This window comes from Anopheles gambiae, chromosome 2 (genome assembly GCF_943734735.2).
Source record: "Anopheles gambiae chromosome 2, idAnoGambNW_F1_1, whole genome shotgun sequence".
Lineage (NCBI taxonomy): Eukaryota > Metazoa > Arthropoda > Insecta > Diptera > Culicidae > Anopheles > Anopheles gambiae.
In genome coordinates this window covers 36,821,104-36,839,706 of record NC_064601.1, presented here as the reverse complement: position 1 = coordinate 36,839,706, position 18,603 = coordinate 36,821,104, and the positions used below count along the sequence as shown (strand labels likewise).

Here is an 18,603-nt window from a genome sequence, read left to right as displayed (position 1 = left end):
CGTCGTTTGCTTTCATGTGATAATTAGTCGTTTAACGAGATAATTTGGCTGTGGGTCAGGTATCAGCAGTTTTTATTGCCTATTTTGTGTTAAATATGGATATGAGATGTTAAATTTAAATCAATGTGTTATGACTGCTGGAGGCGTCGGAAGCGCTCTGCTATATAGATATTGCTTTCAAATCGCCTCGCCGTCGGTCATGCTATTGTTGTTTATTTATGTTTATTGTGACTTTGTTGTCAGTTGGTTCAATGCACCTTTTTTAAATTATTTTCAATTTAATACTTTATATTTAATACACTCTTGTCTGTAAGGAAGCCTCGGTTATTAATTTACCTAGGATCATACAGTTGAAACATTAAAACTGTCGTATAATAAGAGTTAATAACATTCTCTTGTCGTGGTCAATATTACATTTATTGACTATTCCGCTAAGTGTAAACCAATTAGTCACCGACAGGCATGCGATTCAATCGTTGTGGCATGCGATTCGAAACACGTTGCACGTGATTCGATGCATATGGCACGAGATTCGACGGTAGCATGGAATCACATGCCACTACGTTCGTATGGCTGCCACTCCGTGGTGCCGTCGTATACCACTATATGATCATTGGATTTTCGACAGGAAGTGTATAAATTAATCTTTAAATGAATCTGTTTTAATGCAATAGTGTGGAACAGGTATCATTAATTAAATTAAAAACAGAAACGGGCATCAGAATATTGAAAAAAGGAAAATTAGTCAAATAGAATGTCTAATTGTTCCTGTAATGTAATGTTAGGCAAAATATATTCGTAAACTGGGGGACTGTCCCGTAGTACAGTCGTCAATACGTATGACCTAATAACATGCCAGTCATGGGTTCAAGCCTCATATGTACCGTCCCCCCGTAGCAAGGAATTAATATCCGGCTGCGTGGTACTCAATGAGTCTTGAAAGCCTATATAGGATGATATTGAAAGCCTATCCGCGTAGGACAGCGATCGGCAAACTTTACGGCTGAAAGAGCCAAATTCTACAGCCATGTTCGTAGAGTTTCGCGTGAAGAGCCAAATTGTTAAACCAAGAGCAAAAATGTGTGAAAGTTCTAGGAAATATATGAACTGTTAAGAGCCGCCATCTCGATATCAAAGAGCCTCATGCGGCCCGCGATCCGCACTTTGCCGATTGCTGGCGTAGGACGTTACGCCAAGTAGTAGAAGAATAAGAATAGCAAACTATTAACAATTCCATTGCATGGAATACAAAATTGTATACGATGAGAGTGCGCTCGATCGGACAATTCTCTTTAAGGATAGGCGGTGAGAACGTTTTAGATTCAAACGAAGATTTACAATCAGAATGAAGATTTAGCCAAACGGTTACCTTAGGTCGTATTTGCTCAAAGGATAATGAAATATATCAGATATCACTCAAATACGACAGCATTAGCTTAGGAGGACTATTGAGGTTATATGTATTCAGCGAAAGAAAATTAGTTACAATTTAAACGAAATGTAAGATGTTCTTGTTACTAATTAATTATTGCTTCGAGCTCGTTTGTATCTTTATTATTTTGTTGTGATTGTACCGACAAACAATATTTAAACGTTTGGGAAGCTCCCGAGTGAGTTTAAAAAAAGAGTTGTTCATTGTTCGGCTGCGAAACTTAGACTAATTTGCTGGATTTGATGTTTTGGTGCTGCTTAGTGTTCTCCGCCTGCCGGTCATGTTGCCAACCGCCTGACGTGATCATGTTTGTCCCGTCTGTATGGTGTCGTTTACATACCGGACGGTCCAACCAATCAATGTTATCCACGCACGTGGAGCGACTTCGATGATTCGCTTGCGACCGTGTGTTAGCCTAGCACCTGTGTACATATCTATACATTATGTGATATTTTTGGGATATATTTTTTTACATAGTTTTTGTTATGATTTTTATAACCATCTTGCACTTTATTCAGTCACACAGTCAAACAAAAATAACTACATTTTCGTGAAGCTCTCATTTGCAAAGGATGTGAAGGGATGGGAGGATTTTGGGGTAAACATGGGACGACTAATAAATATCTAGACAGGGTGGGGGATATCCGTGAGGCATGATTTAACCGTACAGTGGAGCCGCAACCTTGGCGACGGCGGGGTAGGCCAGCGGGGCAGCGAATTTGGCTACTGGGGCCACAGCTTTTACCACACCAGCTCCACGGTGGACGACGGCGTTGAATCCATTGACCGGGTCGGCAGTGTACTCAACGACACGCTGGGTGCCATCGGGCTCGATGAGCGAGTACGATCCGCTGACGACATCTCCCGAGCGGGACTCCTGCTGGCTCTTGTTATCACCGGTCAGAGCATCCTAGCAATTTCGGAGGGACGGGTGGAAAATGTAAACAGTGATTCCATGATGGATCGCTGGTGTTGCTGGACGTGCATACTTACCGATACCGCGTAACTGTAGCTGTACTGCGGGTTGGGGTCGTAGTCGGCCAACGGAGCAGCAACCTTGGCCACCGCCGGGTATGCCCCGTAGGGAGCCGGATATCCAATGGCGACGGCACTGGCGGTAGCGACGAACGCGGCAAGAACGGCAAACTGTGAAACCAAATCGAATATAGTCGCAGGTTGCTTTAGAGCAGAATCAGAGCCTTCTGCTGCTGCATCTTACCCGGAGGGCCATTTTCTCTTGTGCTGTGTTGGGTCCTGTACTGTTAGAACTGAGTCTGATGAATGTGTACTAATCTAATTTTCGCATTGCTTTATATACGAAATCTATTAAAGCTTGGCTGACACTCTCCACACGCAACACGCCAACCCGTTCTGGGAAGCAACATATCTGTCCACTAGAGGGCGTACCAGCAAAAAAAAGGCTTCAAACCATCCTTCACATGGTTCGTGCACACCCAGGTTCGGCCGCAACAGGCTAGCAGTTTGGGAGTGGAACTTTGAACTGCCACTGTACAAAAAAAAACCCCGCCTGGACAAATCTGATATGAGCTACTTTATGGTTGTTTTTTCTTTCTCCCGTCTGACTGAATTTATCGTTTTCCTTCTGCTCAAAACGCACCTTGTAGCAAGTGGTGTACAACATGCAACTTAAGGAAAATAATATCAATGACAATTTCGACGGCAGTCGCACTTTTACCACCGACAACCAACGGCAATGTAGCCCCAGGGCCAGCAAAAGTGCTTTGGACATAGTGCAACATGCGCTCTACAAGTCGCCTGTCCTGTCCAGACGAGACGTGGTCGAGAATGATGGGGTAGTAGGGGAGGGTAAGCCTTGTGCGCAGAAAAACCGTCTGCACTGGTAAGATACACCCCCCTCCCCTCCCCCCTGACGCAACTGCGTGCCGTTGCGTAGTTGGGTGGGTGTGCGATACTGCCAAATCTTAATTTATTGGTCATTTTTGATACGCATGCCGGTTACGCGTAGTGTGTCCAGTTGCGTTGAGGCGTTCTTGACTGTCGAGCACAGCGAATTCCTTCCAAGAATGGGTGCAGTTTTCGTTTGTGCGGATTTAGAGATTGAATAATGGTCGTAATGTAAGGCTTTGAAGAGCCAAGCGACGGTGGAGTATGGTTACAGGGAATGTCCGAGCAACCTTTGTTTTTTCAATAATAGGGCTTTAGTTTGAACAGTCATGTCCAGTGATGCTCACTGGGTATTCATTGTAGTATAACTTTATAAGCCTGAAACACAACCGGTTTTCTATTCATGTTCAGATGATGTAATACTTTCTTGCTTGACAGTCCTGATGGAAATTTTACCACTCCTTAACTTAGGATTCAGTCTTTTTGGATTACCGGGCCAGATATGTGTTTTAATTGATAAATTGTTTAATATTTTTTGGGTAATACTCGAGCTTATTACCCTTGTTATCCATATGCTATTTGTTATTATTGTTTCTTCATATTTTATCTACATAATATGGGTGTATAGTAAGTGAAACTTATCAACCATTTTTCGTGACCGTATGAGGAAGAAAACGCAGAAACGATTTAGAATGTTTGAGCCAATTATAAATGGAAGTTGATTCAAGTAGAAAGTATAGGGTATAAGAATGATAAGTCATTTAGTTATGAGGCGGTACACAATAGTTAGGATTATACAATTGCACCGACGTTGCCGTTATTCCCAGGTCATTAACATCATTCCAGATCGTTGTTCTAGTCAGTTGCTGATATATTTTAGAATGTGCAGATGTATTACTAGAGTAAACAAGCGAAGGATAGATGACGTTGATAGCTGCATTGTTGCACTATAACTTGGGCTAGTTGGGCTAGTTGTTTCTTTTCATAATAATCGCTACAAGTAAGACACGTATCGGACTGATCGAAACGTATGAAAAAATCCTAATATTTGGGCTATATGGTGGCAATTATCTCATTCAATCGTACACAAAAAAATAGTTTTGTATGGCTAAGTTATGGGTAATGAATTAGATCACATTTAATTTACACTGAGTCACTGAAAGCGGCCTTATGTCGAATGACTTATCTGTGCCTCATTGATTTTCTCTTCATCAAATAATCTGTTTTATAGATGTGAGTTTGAGGAAAGGTGTTCATTCGAATAAGGTAAGGGTATGCTGGACATTCAGATAGAATTTGGTTTTTTAACATGTATCAATTTTGATGCCTTTGGTACGACGTACTATATTTGTCAGAAAGGCTTGTAGAAAATTAAAAAAATACTGTTTTGGACACATGAAGCATAAAAGTCGTCCTCCAGATATGCTATTAATGCGAACGTGTCGAATCAGTCCAATTCGCTAAAAGAACAATTCAAATTTAGAAAATGTGTATGATTATGTTGGAATAATAGACTACTTTTATACGGTACGATCAATATGCATAGGGTACACTGTTTGTAGCATTTGGTGCTTGTTATTGATGGTTGATGGTGTATAATTGTTGAACTGGATAAGTCTATAATGATAATGATATTTTTTTAGAAGTTTTGTAGTCTGGTCTAATTGTGGACTCCAATCTTCAAAATTATTTTCAAAGGGAATGAATTATAAAGGGTAACATGTTTTCTTTTGTAGAATTTGCTTTTATTTCAGTCAACCTTCATGTTGATCATTTGTATGTACAACACAGCAACACAAGATTCACACATCTTGTCACACACAGTCAAATCACGATTGGTTTGCTAAACGAAAATGCTAACATAAGCATGTGTTTAGGCAGCTTCTGGTAGCGAAGCAAATCCCATTTTCATATGTACATGAATGTTCAAATCGCTCATAGGATAACAAAAATAGCGATGAGAAGGAAATGAAGAGATGAGAAATAAATAACAGGCGATGCTATCTAATGACTTCAGGGTGAAGCGTGAGCATTAGGTACTGGAAAATGGAATCGATTTCGCGTCTCATGGGATGAAGATGAGGGCTTAACCAAGGATGGCCTTGCCGTAGGCTGGGTATCCGTAAGGAGCGTACGGGGCAGCAACCTTGGCGACGGCGGGGTAGGCCAGCGGAGCAGCGTACTTGGCAATTGGGGCGACAGCCTTGACGGCCAGCGGCTCACGGTGGACGACGGCGTTGAATCCGTTGATGGGGTCAGCGTTGTACTCAACAGTACGACGGGTGCCATCGGGCTCAACCAGCGAGTAGGATCCAGTCACAACATCTCCGGAGCGGGACTCCTGCTGGTTCTTGTTGTCTCCAGTCACGGCATCCTGTCGAACAGAGCAGACGGACGGATTGTTAGTACAGGCATAGTGGTAGTTAGTACATGCTTTGGGAGGCTAGAATACTTACGGCAACGGCGTAGCTGTAGCTGTACTGAGGGTTGGCATCGTATTCAGCGTACGGAGCAGCAACCTTAGCGACGGCAAGAGGAGCAGCGACCTTGGCCACAGCAGGGTAAGCTCCCAGAGGCGCGTGGTAGGCTCCGAGCGGAGCGTGGTAGGCTCCGAGCGGAGCGTGGTAAGCTCCCAACGGAGAGGGGTGGATGGCGACGGCGCTGGCGACGGTCACGATGGCGGCGAAGACGGCGAACTGTAAAAGAATCGCGTGAAAAGGGAGTGTCTCAGTAAAATCTTATTCACGTGACTGGCCGGGTAAGCGTGCCCTCTCTGGTGATCCTGGCAAAGACACTTACTTTGAATGCCATTTTAGGTGTTTAGTGTTGTGCTAGCTACGGTTAGGCCGCTGCTGTGTTCTTGCTAGACGAATGAAGTGATTGTGATACGGTTTCGAAGGTATCGGTGGGTTTTTATATCAAAATGCGTGGCCACTTTCCTAATGGCTGGGGCTGGGGTATTGGCAGGGGTATTCAGCGGTCACAAGTGCGGCACTAGAGCAGCCCACGAGAGAACTTGTTTTGTTTTTGTCATTTTTTGCTGCTACTGCGAAAGGAGTCCGTCCATTTAGGTGATTAGAGAATGGTACAGTGGTATTATTTGTGCTAGTACTTGATTTTACTGTACAAGCATTGAAACTTACAGGCGTACCAAGGGGACGATTGGACTAGTAAGTATTTAGCATGAATGAAATTTTGTATTACTTAACATCATACCCTTCATAGGCTGTACCGAATGTACCATGCCCCCCCCCCCCCCCTCCCATACTATACTGCAGACTGGCTAGGCTGATATGGGTAATCAATAAATCACTGAAAGCTAAACCCACTAGCGGTACAGGCATGCCTTGACCGACAACGGTTGTTGTGTTAGGCGTAGAGTTTGAATATCCTGTATTGTTTATATTTTAAATCAAACATTGTCATATTTTGGGACAATCAAGGCTTTAAACAAGTTCGTGTGCATTTAGTATAGGTGTTGGCAGTAATTTGTTTTATGTTGGTGAAAAAAAACAACAGTCATTTTGAAGCCTCTTTTAGACTTTCTTTTCCACTACTAGTAATTTCGTTATGGTGGATGTAACATTGAAATTGTAAACTCCACGCATGGTAACTTTTGTTACAAAAAGTGTGTTTCGCTATTGGAAATACGGAGAAACTTTCTAGATTATTTGACACAATTCAAGTATATTGGTAAGGAATTTCCCATCACTTTAAAGCTAGCAAAATTGTCCGAACGGTGAAAACCTGGGACTCATATGGTAATTGGTCAACAAGCGACGAACCCGGTCAGTTCATTTTTAAAGAACTGCTCCTACCGCATCCTTAAGAAAGTACTAAGAAACACTAAAAATTGAAGGAATTTGTGCATCTACTTCTACTAGAAATCGTTATATTTGTTAATTGAGTTAGTTTGTGATCATAATTACATCAATCTTGAAGTGTAAAATATTATCATACACCTAATCTGAAAACTCCACAATAGCTTTTAAAAATGACTTGTAGATCGTAATATCTAATTTACGATTTATTGCATATTCTTTTTGGCGTATAACGATCTACGCAGTCATGGCAACCTTTAGGGGTTTCCGAAACATATTAGTACCACGGAGACGAATAGTCCGTCTTTACTAAAGGGAAACGGACCGATTGGGAATCGATATTATCTAGTCTTGTACGAGTCGACGAGTGTTCTATACAACACACTACTTTATTATTTATGCGACTTGAAAATATTAAAATTTGAACACAAGGTTTCGAAAACTAAGTAAAACATTTAAAATAAATTGATTGACTTCTTATTTGACGCTATCACCGTCTCTCCTAGGTCGGTGTAAGCCTGTCTTAGCCGCGAATGAATGATAAGCTATCAGTGACACATTAGTTTAAGCATAATAGGATAGTCATAGTCATCATTATTTTTTGTTATTATCATTATTATTGTTATTATTATTATTATTATTATTATTATTATTATTATTATTATTATTATTATTATTATTATTATTTTTATTATTATTATTTATTTTATTTTTACTATTTTTATTATTATTATTACTTTTTTTTATTATTGTTTCGAATATTTATTCAAATATTTATTATTATTATAATCATTATTATTTTTATTATTTTTTTTCTATTATTATAATTATTATTATTATTATTGTTTTTTTATAATTTTTAATTATTTATATTATTATTAATATTATTACTATTATTGGGGGCCTTCACGATTCTAGTTAGTTTTTTGTATGGAGTTTGACAGTTGGAGGCTGAAATCATGTAAACAATCCATACAAAACCACACAAAAAACTAGCCTGCGATTTTCAGTCTAGAAAATTTTAGCTTAAAAGCTAGAATTAGATTCGAGTACATGCTCGAAAACACGGGTTTGTTTACATTTATCCCAAGGTGCATTAAAGAGATTAGGTGGTGGAATCTGGAATCAAAGTGTATGTAGTCCAGGTGGTCTGATAGCATTCTTTCATAACCAATTTTGAACATCACTTTTTGGCAGAACGGGTGAAATTTTTTTCTCAAACAAGCTTTCTGGAGGCTTGACGAATACTCAAAACACTTTTGCAATCTTCATTCACAAGCAGAAGCGATAAAAATCAGCCTTCTAAATTCATACACCTTGGGATAAGCCCACCTGTATATTATACTCAATTAGATAGCTGCTCGAAAACTGCTATCCAATGCAAACAGCTGACAGGCTGAAATTTCAGCCTACGAATTTCAAACGGAAAGGGCCCCATTAATATAAAAATTATTATTTTTATTATTACTATTATTTTTATTGTTATTATTATTATTATTATTATTATTATTATTATTATTATTATTATTATTATTATTATTATTATTGTTTTTATTCCTTCGTAATAAAATTAAAAATATTTTTTAGTAAACTGACTGATTAGCCCACTCCACAGTGCTTGAATAACATTTACATTTTTAATCAATAAAAAGGGATCAACGGGTCACATTATCAGGACGCAGGAAATTTAGACTAGACAACAGTTTTACAGCCGTAGTTCTAGGTTCAAAGACGTCCGATATCGCGTTCAGGGTTTAGTAGATACGAAATAACGGAACTCAAGCGCCAAAGGAATTGTGAGGCTCCTCGTTGGTCAACAACGCCCGAGCTCGAAGGGTTCTAGCAGGCACATATAAATTAACCGATGACAGCAGCGCCGGGCAGTCAATACTTCCGTTGAGAAATCCAACAAGACCAGATTAGTGTGTCATTTATCATTCATCAATACGTATCGGTTTTAAATTACGTTTAGCCGACACGAATCGAGTCTAAAAAATCTTTCTAATTTGGTTCAGCTAATAGTTTATTAGCAACACAGCAGCAGCAGCATGAACTGGTTAGTGGATAGAAGAAATTTTCACTTTTGTGACCTTTTTTACATGGGTTACTCTGTATTTTGGTATGTAAACTCCATTTTGATAGGAGAGCTTATAGAAGTCGTATTCAAATCTACGCAGATTTGTGTCGTGTAGATGCAAAACGATATATTTGCTATCCAAGAATCGTGTCGTCTAGGTACTACCTCGTGGTCTCAATTCTTCAGTCTAATTGGAAATGTCAGCTACTGAGCTTAAGAGTTTCTTAAAGCATGTAGAGTTTGGGGGAAAATTAAAGAAATGGAGTAAAATAACTCTTCATTAGCACGATTTTGAATGTACTAAAAACTAAAGAACTATTGATGTAAACGTGTGGTATCCTTCTTGTCTCCTTCCTGCCATTCTATTTAAATGTGTTGCGTGTTTTTAAATGGAATGATATAATTTATTATATTTCCAGAATAAATTGTTTTCCGTAAATTTCATGTTACTTTACAATTTAAATATTAAAAATAAGTAACAAGAAATTTATTTCAAAGTAAACTTGAAATGAAAGGGGCATGTGTCTGATAGATCCCACGCTACGAAAACTTTTTTAATCTAAAGTATACTTACATCACTTGCAATGGATATTAGACAAAACACATTTTAATTGGTTTAAGATGCTGATTTTATTTGAATCAACATTTGAATTGAATTTTTTTCTTGTTACACAACAGTAGCAATAGTTTCACACATCTTGTCACACACAGTCAAATCACGATTGGTTTGCTAAACGAAAATGCCAACATAAGCATGTGTTCAGGCAGCTTCTGGTAGCGAAGCAAATCCCATTTTCATATGTACATGAATGTTCAAATCGCTCATAGGATAACAAAAATAGCGATGAGAAGGAAATGAAGAGATGAGAAATAAATAACAGGCGATGCTATCTAATGACTTCAGGGTGAAGCGTGAGCATTAGGTACTGGAAAATGGAATCGATTTCGCGTCTCATGGGATGAAGATGAGGGCTTAACCAAGGATGGCCTTGCCGTAGGCTGGGTATCCGTAAGGAGCGTACGGGGCAGCAACCTTGGCGACGGCGGGGTAGGCCAGCGGAGCAGCGTACTTGGCAATTGGGGCGACAGCCTTGACGGCCAGCGGCTCACGGTGGACGACGGCGTTGAATCCGTTGATGGGGTCAGCGTTGTACTCAACAGTACGACGGGTGCCATCGGGCTCAACCAGCGAGTAGGATCCAGTCACAACATCTCCGGAGCGGGACTCCTGCTGGTTCTTGTTGTCTCCAGTCACGGCATCCTGTCGAACGGAGCAGACGAACGTATTGTTAGTACAGGCGTACTGGTAGCCTCAGGCTTTGGGAGGCTAGAATACTTACGGCAACGGCGTAGCTGTAGCTGTACTGAGGGTTGGCATCGTATTCAGCGTACGGAGCAGCAACCTTAGCGACGGCAAGAGGAGCAGCGACCTTGGCCACAGCAGGGTAAGCTCCGAGCGGGGCATGGTAGGCTCCGAGCGGAGCGTGGTAGGCTCCCAGAGGAGCGTGGTAGGCTCCGAGCGGAGCGTGGTAAGCTCCCAACGGAGATGGGTGGATAGCGACGGCGCTGGCGACGGCCACGATGGCGGCGAAGACGGCGAACTGTAAAAGAATCGCGTGAAAAGGGAGTGTCTCAGTAAAATCTTATTCACGTGACTGGCCGGGTAAGCGTGCCCTCTCTAGTGATCCTGGCAAAGACACTTACTTTGAATGCCATTTTAGGTGTTTAGTGTTGTGCTAGCTACGGTTAGGCCGCTGCTGTGTTCTTGCTAGACGAATGAAGTGATTGTGATACGGTTTCGAAGGTATCGGTGGGTTTTTATATCGAAATGCGTGGCCACTTTCCAACGACTTTGCCAACGATAGCTGGCGGGTTGGAATAGTAGCGCCCGATCAACCCACCTCAGAACTAGTTTCGTTTGGGCTTTCCGTGTACTAGACAGTCCAATACACGCAACCTTGCAGTGTGTGAGAATGAAAGGATAGATCGATGAAAACGTGGAAATATGTGTTGTTGGTAGTGAAAACAATTTGTATTTGTATAGTAGAGTACTGTTTTAGGGATTCGTAAATAAATGACTTAAATATAGGAAATTGTTTTTAAAAATTTTAAATTTAATCAAATAAATGTTGATTAGCTCGAATCAACTTTTAAGTCAAACACATAACGATTTAGAAAAAATGGAATTATTTTTAAAAATCATGATATAGTAGCTGGCCCGGATTCCTTTATTAAGTTTCACAGCGTTTCCGTCTGTATTATTTTTTTTATAAATTTGAAATTAATGTAGCGAACTTCATACTTTCCATTAGATTTGCTGTCTATTGCTATCTTGTGCGTGGAATAATGTAAACTTCGGTTTATTCGAAAGATTAAATGATGTAAAAGATAATATAAATAGGTACCACCTCGAATGCGGCCGAAAATAGGTACATAGTAAATGTTGCTTTTTGACATTTCAATGCTGTGGGCATTTGATGGAAATTAGAACAAAATAACTTTTGCATGTTCATGAATATTTTTTGAAAAAAAAGTCATTTAACTAGCAAATTATGAATGGCATAACATATTACGATCGTTTATCAAACAAAATAACTTCACTTTCATAAAAAATAACTTAAACTGTGAGTGTATGAGCTTTTTTTTATAATACGACTTTTTATAATTTTATTTGTGATTTCGGTTAAATGTATCAAATCTGAGGCTTGAATAATAGAACTCCTTGCTACATTCAATGTGTTGTTTGATTTTTCACATTTATGATAAATTATCATCCTAGTACGTTAACTTATCTTGAAATATTTGAATTATATGATAATTTATTTTAATTCATTTTTCCTAAACAATCTTTTCTCTGTACAATGTTCCAATTAATTTTAATCACTGTGCTGTGTTTATCGTTCACGCTCTATTAATAAATTATTCTGTCCATATTCCATTGCATTTTTCTAAATCACTGCAAACTGATACACGTATAAAACTGCATAATCGTATTGTTTATGTGTTGGGCGATGTATTGTTCTTTGACAGTAAACGTACCTTTAACTATACAAAACCTTAACTAATAGTCAACATTGCTTAATTAAAAGCAAATATTTGGCTCAATTAATTCACATAATACAAGAACGCTGGTGTATTTGCGATACTTATTGTGAATCATTCGTCATAACAATAGAAAAATGTAGATTTATAAAAAAGTTACACAAAACTAACAAATAAAGGATAAAATGTTAAGTATTGTTGGGATTATTAACATAAAATCATGTATCGTACACATCTTTTAATAAATGCTACGATGCTACGATATAAACGAGAGCCGTGCAAAGGGCTTTTTCTATGATCGTTAAGGTTTAAATTAATTTTGGTTAGGGACATCTAGATAAAAATCTCGTGGAAAAGGGTATAAATACTCAAAGTTATCAGGAAGCTTTTAAGTTTAATGTTTGAACTGTACATGAAAAAACTGTTTTTTTTTAATATCATAACAATTCATTTTGTTTGCTCATATCCAAGCATATTTGATAGTTTATATATTTTATGCGAGGCTAGTGATACTAAGCTAGTCAGAAAAAAGCTGTTAGCATAATTGTTTATATGTTTGTTTTTTTTTCAATGTCTGGCTGGCCCATTACCAAGTTCTTTCAGGTTTTAGGATTGTTATCAACTATGGCTTCGAATTTTATATGCAAAATATCATAAATAGTCTTTATCAAAGTCTGTAATAGCCTTTTTATCATTTTTTTAAAGACTGTTATATTAATCATCACATACAGTGATCACCTATGACAATTATTTTACAGTGTGTGAAGTTTTGAATTTGTTCAACACGCGCTTTAGCTATGCTCTTTAAATCTTGTATTAATCTTCAAACAATTTAATTATATAAGAAAGAAAGTTTTTAAATTTTAACTGTGCCAATCAATTCAAGGAGATTACACTATCGCTAGCGTTCTTAAAAACTTTAGAAAGATTATAGTTACAAAAAAAGCTCGGTGATTTATTCTTTTGTAGAAATTATTTATATTTTCTTCAGCTCGTCTTCTGATTACTCTTATTAACGCAGCAGCAACAACAGTTTTACAAAACAAAAGTCTATAGTAGCATTATTGACAAAGCCCCGCTTCATATGTACAAAAGTCTTTGTCAAAAAACAGTTCTAAAAGACAGATAAAGATCGATAAGGCAAAGAACCAGCAATAAATAAATAAAGGAAGACGTTAACTAATGACTTCAAGAGGAGCAGGCATTAGGCACTGGACTTAAGAACAGTTCCGCGATTATGTCTAAGGATGGTATGCAGGGCTTAACCAAGGATGGCCTTGCCGTAGGCTGGGTATCCGTATGGAGCGTACGGGGCAGCAACCTTAGCGACGGCGGGATAGGCCAGCGGGGCAGCGTACTTGGCAATTGGGGCAACAGCCTTGACGGCCAGCGGCTCACGGTGGACGACGGCGTTGAATCCGTTGATGGGGTCAGCGTTGTACTCAACAGTACGACGGGTGCCATCGGGCTCAACCAGCGAGTAGGATCCAGTCACAACATCTCCGGAGCGGGACTCCTGCTGGTTCTTGTTATCACCAGTCACGGCATCCTGTCGAACAGAGCAGACGGACGGATTGTTAGTACAGGGATAGTAGTAGCCTCAGGCTTTGGGAAGCTAGAATACTTACGGCAACGGCATAGCTGTAGCTGTACTGAGGGTTGGCATCGTATTCTGCGTACGGAGCAGCAACCTTAGCGACGGCCAGAGGAGCAGCGACCTTGGCCACAGCAGGGTAAGCTCCCAGAGGAGCATGGTATGCTCCGAGCGGAGCGTGGTAGGCTCCCAGAGGCGCGTGGTAGGCTCCGAGCGGAGCGTGGTAGGCTCCGAGCGGAGCGTGGTAAGCTCCCAACGGGGAGGGGTGGATGGCGACGGCGCTGGCGACGGCCACGATGGCGGCGAAGACGGCGAACTGTAAAAGAATCGCGTGAAAAGGGAGTGTCTCAGTAAAATCTTATTCACGTGACTGGCCGGGTAAGCGTGCCCTCTCTGGTGATCCTGGCAAAGACACTTACTTTGAATGCCATTTTAGGTGTTTAGTGTTGTGCTAGCTACGGTTAGGCCGCTGCTGTGTTCTTGCTAGACGAATGAAGTGATTGTGATACGGTTTCAAAGGTATCGGTGGGTTTTTATATCAAAATGCGTGGTCACTTTCCAACGACTTTGCCAACGATAGCTGGCGGGTTGGAATAGTAGCGCCCGATCAACCCACCTCAGAACTAGTTTCGCTAGGGCTTTTCGTCATTGCCTTTCAGTATAAAATAACGAAAGGGGCGATCAAGAAAACTGTGAAAATACTTGTAATGCCTTTTGAAATGTCTCTGCTCTGATACGCTAGTGCAACAGTAAAAGGATATCAATGGACATTAATTGAATGTATAATTATTGAGAAGTATTTACAAGTGTAACATAATAGTCTTGAAATCTCTGTATCAAACATACAAATCCGCTTAGAGATAAAAAGTAAACTGAATTGAAGCCTGAAATGTGTAGATCACGACAGTTTTTTTTAACTTGGTGTGTATTGAAATCGTAGAAAATCTCAGTTAAAAATTGCATCTCAAGGTACCAACTATGGCTATAGTGTAACTTGGTAACTTGGTGTGTATTGAAATCGTAGAAAATCTCAGTTAAAAATTGCATCTCAAGGTACCAATTATGGCTATAGTGTTCCTAGCAATTCGCCATAGCTGTACCAATTGTGGCTTTACGCCGAAATTCCTGAGTATTAATTTTTCTGTTTTCTATCACTGGTTTTGTTTATAGCCACGCTTAATTAATCGCATAATTGAGGAGGCTAATCCTTCCAAAATACTTTATTCCACTGATATTTTTACTTTACTATATTCCACTGATAACACAAGGTATGTCCGTGTTTGGACACAATTCATGTCATCTGGAAATCCTTCATATCACTTGGAAGGTATACGCCAGCTACTGTTTCCGCACGAGACGCAGATGTCAGGATGGTCTGTTTAAGTATTTTTATATGAAGAATCGTAGCCATTATCTAAGTATCTTAAAAAAAAGTTTTACATTCTGGTCGAGCCTTATCCTAACTAACGATCAGGGAAGAAAAAGAGCGCACTTTGCAATAGGACCATACGAGTGGTGTTAAGATTACATTTTGTTTGTATGAAAGTTATGTTGATGAAACTGATTCGATTTCAAAACATTTCTTCATTCACATCTTATTTTTCTTCTGTTTGGCGTAACGCTCTAGGTGGCATGCCTGCCTATACTGGCTTTCGATACTTATTCAATACTACATAGTCGGATAGTAAAACTTTGCTACAGGAGAACGGTCCATTCTAGGCTTGAACGCATGATGGACATGTTATTGAGACGTCAACTCGCACGACTTAACAACATGCCTGTCGTGGAATTAAACCTAGTATGGACTGCTTCCGTCAAATAACATTAATCGTCAAATAACAACACAACGCATTTTTATGACAAGTTTGATTTAAAAAAAGTTGTCTAGAACGAAAATTAAAAGCTTTAATATCCGCAAAACTCCCATACAAAATGTATGGTCCTATCCCTGTAGGCGGTCGTAGAAATTGGATGTTTTTTTTTGCAAAACATCCTATAAGTAAGAAATATATAGAAACACAATTTTCAAAATTTCAGAAAAAATGTGTTTAGTTAAATAACAAGAAGATGAAGCTTTTATTTAAAAAAAAATCGTGCAAATGCAACGAGCAGATCAAATGATACATCCTTTGGAATTCGCAAAACTGCAATCTCCCATACAAAATGTATGCTCCTACACGGGTAGGCGGTCGTAGAAAAAAGTGTAATTTTTTGTATAGATACTACGGTTAAGGGATTTAGTTATGAATTTATACACGTTATTAGTTTAAATTGCACATTAACTTGGAGCTGTGATGCGTTTCCCGACAGATATTTCGCCTGTCAACTAGTTCATTTCGCTGTATACTGTACATCGTTTGGCCGTACGGTTAAAAATTCTTATCAAATATGGTCGTTTCGAGCACACAATAAATTATCATTATTTATAGTAACATTGAATTAACGGATGGAAACATATGAAGAACTGTTATGTATTCTTTTGTAGAAATTGCTTTTATTTTCTTCAGCTCGTCAACCGACGACTCCTACTTGCACAGCAACAACAATAGTTTCACACATCTTGTCACACAGTCAAATCACATGTCTGTAGAGCGAAATTACATTCATTTCGTCTATAGCAGCAGTATTGGCATTACATATGTACAAAAATCATCGACAAGATAGAAAGTTTCATTTCAAGAAAGACGGAAAAGGATTGCTAACAGAACTTAGCAACAGCGTTTGTAAGAAGTACAGTGACAATCGAGAAGGAAGAAATAAAGTAAGGAAAATAAATAAAGGAAGACGTTAACTAATGACTTCAAGAGGCGCAGGCATTAGGCACTGGACTTAAGAACAGTTTCGCGATTATGTCTAGGGATGGTGTACAGGACTTAACCAAGGATGGCCTTGCCGTACGCTGGGTATCCGTAGGGAGCGTACGGGGCAGCAACCTTAGCGACGGCGGGGTAGGCCAGCGGGGCAGCGTACTTGGCAATTGGGGCAACAGCCTTGACGGCCAGCGGCTCACGGTGGACGACGGCGTTGAATCCGTTGATGGGGTCAGCGTTGTACTCAACAGTACGACGGGTGCCATCGGGCTCAACCAGCGAGTAGGATCCAGTCACAACATCTCCGGAGCGAGACTCCTGCTGGTTCTTGTTATCACCAGTTACGGCATCCTGTCGACGGGGCAGACGGACGGATTGTTAGTACAGGCGTACTGGAAGCCTCAGGCTTTGGGAGGCTAGAATACTTACGGCAACGGCATAGCTGTAGCTGTACTGAGGGTTGGCATCGTATTCAGCGTACGGAGCAGCAACCTTAGCGACGGCCAGAGGAGCAGCGACCTTGGCCACAGCAGGGTAAGCTCCCAGAGGAGCGTGGTAGGCTCCGAGCGGAGCATGGTAGGCTCCGAGCGGAGCGTGGTAGGCTCCCAGAGGAGCGTGGTAGGCTCCGAGCGGAGCGTGGTAAGCTCCCAACGGAGAGGGGTGGATGGCGACGGCGCTGGCGACGGCCACGATGGCAGCGAAGACGGCGAACTGTAAACGAATCGCGTGAAAAGGGAGTGTCTCAGTAAAATCTTATTCACGTGACTGGCCGGGTAAGCGTGCCCTCTCTGGTGATCCTGGCAAAGACACTTACTTTGAATGCCATTTTAGGTGTTTAGTGTTGTGCTAGCTACGGTTAGGCCGCTGCTGTGTTCTTGCTAGACGAATGAAGTGATTGTGATACGGTTTCGAAGGTATCGGTGGGTTTTTATATCGAAATGCGTGGCCACTTTCCAACGACTTTGCCAACGATAGCTAACGCTTGGCGGGTTGGAATAGTAGCGCCCGATCAACCCACCTCAGAACTAGTTTCGCTAGGGCTTTTCGTCATTGCCTTTCAGCGTAGAATAACGAAAGGGGGATCAATGGAAATGTGAAAATGCTTGTCAACGTTCCGCAATTATACGGTAGTACACCGGATAAAGGAATTCAATGGAAATAAATTTAATGTATAATCAATGGAAATAATTTATAAGTGTAATATAGAAGACTTAAAATCTCTGTATCAAACATAAGAAGAGAGATTAGAGATGGAAACGTAATAACGTTTGCATAAAAAAAGATGTTTTTCGGCTGGCTGTACAAAAAAAAGAAGAGAAAGAAGAGAAAACTAAGGGTATTTTTTCAATTGTTGCACGCTTAAGAGCATAGCCAACTTATTTAAAATGTTTGAGATGGATGAAATCACAATATGCATGTTATGCGTGTCTAGTATAAATCATTATTGTTTCAAAAATAACAAAAATATTAGGCAGAATTATGTATAATGTCAAGAAATACTGTTAATTCAAAAATACAATCGTTGCACTCTTACAAAAACTCAAAATTATGTTGCACACTTTAAACCAAATTATTGCACACTTTCAAATACACTGAAACCGACGAAAAAAATCCCTAAACTGGATCCATTTCAGTCGAATAGTGTTTAGGGCAATACGCAACGCTCTTACATTGCTCGAGTGTCATTTGTTCAAGCCGAAATTCTACAAAATAAGTTGAAAACTTGTACCTGCTGCCGCATGTCAAAATAAACATCATTTTGTAAGACAAAATTCCTAGCGATTGAGATAACAAATCCATTCGTTTTGATCGAAATAAGTTGAAATATTTTCACCTGTGTTTAAAAAAGCATAAAATGAACTCTTTGAAAAATAAAATAGACAAATATGCAGCAGAAATGGTAAATGTTTAAGAAAAAATGCTCCCTTAAAAAAAGTTTTATTAACATTAATTACCCAACT

The 18,603-nt window shown here is 39.8% G+C and overlaps 6 protein-coding genes across 7 annotated transcripts in view; 1 reads left to right on the top strand and 5 right to left on the bottom strand.

Annotated features, from left to right (window-relative positions):
• LOC5667565 (uncharacterized) overlaps positions 1-6,189 on the bottom strand; it is a 7,994-nt gene extending 1,805 nt beyond the window's left edge. The window contains exons 1-5 of the mRNA XM_001688273.2: positions 6,098-6,189; positions 5,755-5,994; positions 5,400-5,672; positions 2,426-2,578; positions 2,115-2,342 (exon numbers count right to left, since the gene is read on the bottom strand). Coding sequence (XP_001688325.2) covers positions 2,115-2,342; positions 2,426-2,578; positions 5,400-5,672; positions 5,755-5,994; positions 6,098-6,109 — 906 coding nt within the window. The 5' untranslated portion in view covers positions 6,110-6,189. The remainder of the gene's footprint in view (positions 1-2,114; positions 2,343-2,425; positions 2,579-5,399; positions 5,673-5,754; positions 5,995-6,097) is intronic.
• Positions 1-18,603, top strand: part of LOC3290833 (neurobeachin-like protein 1) — a 64,879-nt gene that overhangs the window by 21,544 nt on the left and 24,732 nt on the right. The window lies entirely within an intron of this gene.
• Positions 1,910-2,741, bottom strand: LOC1272762 (cuticle protein 21). The gene is made up of 3 exons (XM_311670.6): positions 2,652-2,741; positions 2,426-2,578; positions 1,910-2,342 (listed from the first exon to the last, which is right to left on the bottom strand). Exons 1-3 carry the CDS (start codon positions 2,661-2,663, stop codon positions 2,091-2,093), a joined length of 417 nt encoding a protein of 138 aa, XP_311670.4. The 5' UTR covers positions 2,664-2,741; the 3' UTR covers positions 1,910-2,090.
• LOC4576972 (larval cuticle protein A2B) lies at positions 10,170-10,992 on the bottom strand. The gene is made up of 3 exons (XM_001230823.4): positions 10,901-10,992; positions 10,537-10,797; positions 10,170-10,457 (listed from the first exon to the last, which is right to left on the bottom strand). The coding sequence occupies exons 1-3, from the start codon at positions 10,910-10,912 to the stop codon at positions 10,170-10,172; spliced, it is 561 nt and encodes a 186-aa protein (XP_001230824.3). The 5' UTR covers positions 10,913-10,992.
• LOC1272760 (larval cuticle protein A2B) lies at positions 13,398-14,343 on the bottom strand. Its single transcript, XM_311667.4, has 3 exons — positions 14,252-14,343; positions 13,867-14,148; positions 13,398-13,787 (listed from the first exon to the last, which is right to left on the bottom strand). Exons 1-3 carry the CDS (start codon positions 14,261-14,263, stop codon positions 13,500-13,502), a joined length of 582 nt encoding a protein of 193 aa, XP_311667.3. The 5' UTR covers positions 14,264-14,343; the 3' UTR covers positions 13,398-13,499.
• LOC5667732 (larval cuticle protein A2B) lies at positions 16,608-17,548 on the bottom strand. The gene is made up of 3 exons (XM_001688271.2): positions 17,457-17,548; positions 17,072-17,353; positions 16,608-16,993 (listed from the first exon to the last, which is right to left on the bottom strand). The coding sequence occupies exons 1-3, from the start codon at positions 17,466-17,468 to the stop codon at positions 16,706-16,708; spliced, it is 582 nt and encodes a 193-aa protein (XP_001688323.1). The 5' UTR covers positions 17,469-17,548; the 3' UTR covers positions 16,608-16,705.